The sequence below is a fragment of the Setaria viridis genome, chromosome 5 (assembly GCF_005286985.2).
Source record: "Setaria viridis chromosome 5, Setaria_viridis_v4.0, whole genome shotgun sequence".
Classification (NCBI taxonomy): domain Eukaryota; kingdom Viridiplantae; phylum Streptophyta; class Magnoliopsida; order Poales; family Poaceae; genus Setaria; species Setaria viridis.
The window spans coordinates 7,566,804-7,572,399 of NC_048267.2; the positions used below are offsets into that span (position 1 = coordinate 7,566,804).

At 59.1% G+C, this 5,596-nt stretch overlaps 1 protein-coding gene across 1 annotated transcript; it reads left to right on the forward strand.

Moving 5' to 3' along the window:
* Positions 1–2,543: 2,543 nt before the first annotated feature.
* LOC117859325 (protein ASPARTIC PROTEASE IN GUARD CELL 1) lies at positions 2,544–4,847 on the forward strand. Its single transcript, XM_034742556.2, has one exon. The coding sequence runs from the start codon at positions 2,816–2,818 to the stop codon at positions 4,367–4,369; it is 1,554 nt and encodes a 517-aa protein (XP_034598447.1). The 5' UTR covers positions 2,544–2,815; the 3' UTR covers positions 4,370–4,847.
* The last annotated feature ends 749 nt before the right edge of the window (positions 4,848–5,596 follow it).

Here is a 5,596-nt window from a genome sequence, read left to right on the forward strand (position 1 = left end):
TCCTACCCTTCATTCCTGCGTTCCAAACACTGGTTCCTTTGAAATTCCTACGCTTTCCATTCCTCTATTTTACCACTACATCTCATTCCTATTCCTATATTTTTTTCCTTTCCTGTGTTTTCCATTCCTCCATTCCAAACAGGTCCAAACTCATGACTAGGAGGTCGCTACGTTGGGACGCCAACACCGAACGTGCCAGGGCAGGATGCAACACATGCCACGGTCTTGGCAGGGTACGACGTGGGCTATTATGACCACGACGGCCGTAGCACGCGACAGTGCTCCTGCACGAAGTTTTTGCGAACGGTGAAGGCGCACTCCAAATCCTACGGTCTGCAGTGATCCTGCACGAAGATTTTGCGAATGATAAAGGCGCGCTCCAAATCCAACGGGCCTGCAACTAGGGAGGGTACGGGCAAACGCACTCTTGTTCACACCTAAATCTAAATAATTATTATCCACTCCTTACCCTCCCCAATCCCACCCATATCCAATGAATAATTAACTTTGTGCTACATATATATACATATCCAATTGATTAATTGTATCCTCTTTGTTTCTAATGGGTATATAATTTTCTACCCATACCCTCCCCATTTGAAGTGGGTGTGGATTTGGGGAGAGGGTATGAATGCCTAGTGGCAGGCCTACTACGGCTGGTAGAATCGCCCCATATATCCGGGGCAAGAGCCCGCCCTGCTCCACGTCGTCAGTGCTTAAAAGCTCTTCGTTGTGCTTGCTCGTCGCGCCGGACTGAAACTAAACCCTTGTTACCTCGTAAAGTTAGGCGGCGATGCGCTTGCTTACACTGCTGCTTCGTTTCGTGACTGCATCTACGACGAGTGCTGCGATTTCTTAGGGCCAATTTGGTAGAGCTTTTGCCGACTCCGGCTCCTCCTGACAAAATACTGTAGTGTCGCTGTTTATTGGAGCCGATCTTCTCTCTCCTCTCCTCTCCCTCCCTCTCACAGCCAAAGAAGGAGCCGGTTGAGCCACAAATTGTGGCTCCTCCGGCTCCGGCTCGGCTCCTCTGACACTACATTACCGTGTCAGTAGGAGGAGCCGGAGCCCTTGAAGCCCGGCCAAACCGGTCCTTATATATCTCTGTACCTGTTTGCAGCAGCCGCGCTAGTAAAAAAAGTGTAGCCAATGTGTCATCCGTCGGAAGTTTGGCACAACTAGTCGTGCTGACGGCATGGCGACGTGTGAAAAAGCCATCCAAACAAACCTTAAGGATGTGTGGTGCTAAACTCTGTTGGTACGTGGAGTGATCGTTGAGGCGACAAGAAGTTGATTTTATGCAATGGTTTTATGGAGTTCTGCTGCTTCACAAGTTTTTCCAAGATGAACCGCTCGCCATTGCCATAAGCTTCTGTTCGTCTCCAAGTACTATATAAAACGAGCGTCATTTTGTATCAGCGCAGTGGAATGGGCATGCTTGGATTCTTGCCCACACCAGCCCTGCCAAAGCGCCGGCCGCGGCCAAAATTTGGCGGACGATGCGTCCGCCCTGGTTTGGCCGGCCACATGCGCAAAAATAAACTGTAGAAATTGGGGCCTGCCAAATCGGGGCTAGTGTTCAAACAACCATCCGTTCAGCCGTTGACGGCCAATATTTGGCTTGGCTGGTAGGGGCACCCATCCAAACGTTCCCATACACATCACGTTGTTTGGGTCATGCATGGGCTCGCTGGATCAGTGGATCACGCAGATTTGGCAGAGCCGTCGGAGGGAGAACGTGACGTGATCCAAGGAATGTGCGTAGAGAGAAACTGCAGGCTCCACGGATACGGCAGCCCGGGTGAGTGTGAGACAGCCACCGCCAGGAGCAGCTTGACCGGAGCACCACCTCCAGATTCAGATTTGGCCGCGTCCCTTTGTTCTTTACAAAACCAATCGCTCCCCCGTTTTGCTTTGCTTTTCGCCTTTTCCTAGTCATATATGTGCCCATCGCGGATGATGGTGTGGTTGGCCTGGTCTGCAGGATTGCAAAGACAGGTAGGTAAACGGCGCAGGTAGGGCGCAAGACGACAGTGCGATCCTTGAATCGATACTGCCACAGACGTAGGTGGCATTTGTCTTTTCCTAGTAGCTAACAAATGCTCTCCGCCACAGAGAGGCGAAGGTCCGATCCTTTCGTTAGTTTGGGAGCACACATGGCGCCAACAAATATTCAAATGCAGGATGATCACAATTCACATCCTCACACTGACGCAAAGTTACCTGCGATCTCAGCCTTAATCCCCTCTTTAAAAAAAAACAGCCCTGAATAAAATCGCTGATAGGATCACCCCGCGTTACGGACTTACGGTGCCGGCACTAATCATGTCACGGGGACGATGGATACCGGCACATTTCACATGCTACGCTTATGGACGCTGCCGTGCAGACTGCGGTGGGAGTTTACAGCCACGGCCGTAGCACACGACAGTGATCCTGCACGGAGATTTGTGGACGATTATTTTGTGGCGCCCTTCCTAAATCCTATACGAACGAAATGATTACTCGCCCCGCCTCACCCGGCCAAGAGCGTGCCCCCTCTGTCCCCCACCACCACCGTCACGGCGTCACCAAACCTCTCCTCGGCTCCGCTCGCCGCCGCGGGGCGAAGCGGATTAATCCAGCACCGAAATGACGTGATCCCCCCGTTCCATTCCGTCCACCCTCATCACTGCACCTGCCGCTGCCGGCCTTGAAAAATCCCACCACCTTCCTCTCCCTCCCTGCATCACTCATTCCTCCGCCCGACACTCCCCAGTCCCCACTCCACAGTCTACTCCAACGCGCCACCGACCGGTACGGTTGCGCCGGCACAATGCAGCCGCCTACCACCCTCCTCCCGCTCGTCGCCGCCTCCCTCCTCCTCCTCCTCCTCCTCGCCGCCACCCCGACGCCCGCCGCCTCCCGCCACCACCGCCCCGCGGTCACGGAGACGCTCGACGTCTCCGCCTCCCTCTCCCGCGCCCGCGCCGCGCTCTCCACCGACGCCGCCGCCGCCGCCTCGCTGCACCAGTCCGCCGCCGCCGCCAAGCCGAAGCCGAAGCGCTCCCCGCGGTCGCAGAAGGGCGCCGGCGCCTCCTGGTCCTCCCTGACGCTGCGGCTCCACTCCCGGGACTTCCTCCCGGGTGAGCAGGGCCGTCACGAGAGCTACCGCTCCCTGGTGCTCTCCCGCCTCCGCCGCGACTCGTCCCGCGCCGCGGCGGTGTCGGCCCGCGCGGCGCTGGCGGCGGACGGCGTGACCCGGCTCGACCTGCGCCCCGCCAACGCGTCGGCGGTGTTCGCGGCCTCCGCGGCGGCGATCCAGGGCCCCGTGGTGTCCGGCGTGGGGCAGGGCAGCGGCGAGTACTTCTCCCGCGTCGGGATCGGGAGCCCCGCGCGGCAGCTCTACATGGTGCTCGACACCGGCAGCGACGTCACCTGGGTGCAGTGCCAGCCCTGCGCCGACTGCTACCAGCAGTCGGACCCCGTCTTCGACCCTTCCCTCTCCGCCTCCTACGCCGCCGTCTCCTGCGACTCTCCGCGCTGCCGGGACCTCGACACCGCCGCCTGCCGCAACGCCACGGGCGCGTGCCTCTACGAGGTGGCCTACGGCGACGGCTCCTACACCGTCGGCGACTTCGCCACCGAGACGCTGACGCTTGGCGACTCCCAGCCCGTCAGCAACGTCGCCATCGGGTGCGGCCACGACAACGAGGGCCTCTTCGTCGGCGCCGCGGGCCTGCTCGCCCTCGGCGGCGGGCCACTCTCGTTCCCCTCCCAGATCTCCGCCACCACCTTCTCCTACTGCCTCGTGGACCGCGACTCCCCCGCCGCGTCCACGCTCCAGTTCGGTGACGGCGCCGCCGAGGCCGACACCGTCACGGCCCCGCTCCTCCGCAGCCCGCGCACGAGCACCTTCTACTACGTCGCCATGACGGGGATCTCCGTGGGCGGGCAGGCGCTCTCCATCCCGACCTCCGCCTTCGCCATGGACGCCACCTCGGGGTCCGGCGGCGTCATCGTCGACTCCGGCACCGCCGTCACCCGGCTCCAGTCCGCGGCCTACGCGGCGCTCCGCGACGCCTTCGTCCGGGGCACGCCGTCGCTGCCCAGGTCCTCCGGGGTGTCGCTGTTCGACACGTGCTACGACCTGTCGGGCCGGACGAGCGTGGAGGTGCCCGCGGTGTCGCTGCGGTTCGAGGGCGGCGGGTCGCTGCGGCTGCCGGCGAAGAACTACCTGATCCCAGTGGACGGCGCGGGCACCTACTGCCTGGCGTTCGCGCCGACGAACGCCGCCGTGTCCATCATCGGGAACGTGCAGCAGCAGGGCACCCGCGTCAGCTTCGACACCGCCAAGGGCGCCGTCGGCTTCACCCCCAACAAGTGCTAGCCTGGCACTGATGGCAGGGCGGGCTTAATTATCCGGCTAATCGCCGGCGTTGTTGTTAATGACTAGTGGAAGAGTTGTTAATTAGCAGGGAGGCGAGTAATTAGAGGAGGTAATTAAGGTTAAGCGGGTCGGTTGTGGGGTCGGGAGGAGGAGGACCCACCTGGGGTCTACCCTGGCCCTGCAGCAGCTGCCGGTCTGGGGAGACGCGAAAGGCGAAGGCGAGGACAGCTGATGCCGCGCCAGCCTGTGCGGTGGGGTCCTGTGTTTTTTTCTCGGTCTTTGAGTATGGATGGGGTACGTGCTCGCGTGTCGTCGGGGCTGGGGGTGGGGTGGGTGTGCATGGATGTGCGTGCGTGGAGCCGTGGCATGACCAACTACCTCATGCCATGGGGTGCTCCTGTGTCTATTTAAATTTCATTTCATGTCCAGAAAAATGGAAGTTTCCATCCCTCGGAAACACACTTACAAGTGACTTTAATCTCCAAATGTTTGATTGTGCGGGTGTGCTCAGCTGGTTTTTGTGAGAGGTTGGTTGATCTTGATGGTAGCAGGGCGTTGTCGATGATATTTGGTGTCATGGGCCCCTGATCAACTTTGGTGCCTGGTGGCGACCGGCCGCGATCGGGTCACATGCGTCACGCTGCGTTTGCTTAACCCTCTCTATCTTGCTGGAGGACGTAAAGATCATGCTGCTGTTTGGCGCGGCTTTATGCGACGTAACTTCGCCCTAATGCACATGCTTTTGTTACTACTTGCTGGGATGTTAACCCATTGAACTAACAAGATAAGTACTTGCGACTGCGACTGATTCCTCTTGGTGTAAAAAATCACAACGGCTTTAACGAAAGAAAATCGGTTACATACTTGCTCCCGTATGGAAGAGGTTTGTTTGTGGGTGGGACCAGTTATCATGGCAGTGAATGTGTGGGGACTACGGGGTGGGAGCGGGGAGAAAGCGGATGAGATCAAAGCGGTGAGCCGGTGAGGGTGGGGGAAGAGAGCCTGCGGCAGCGCAGCGTCCGGTGTCCCGCCCTGAGCCAGAGGCCCTCTGTTTCCTCTCTCATTGAAGGCGGTTGGTGACCGTTACTGTTGGGGCCAGACCATCTTCAATGCACCTGCTTCTTGTGAGGTGAGCCCCCTCGGCGTCCCTGATGCAAATGCAATTGCTCCCGAGATGCAATTGCTCCAGAGAGCCGTCGTCCCCACCGTGCCATCCCGTGGCCGTCA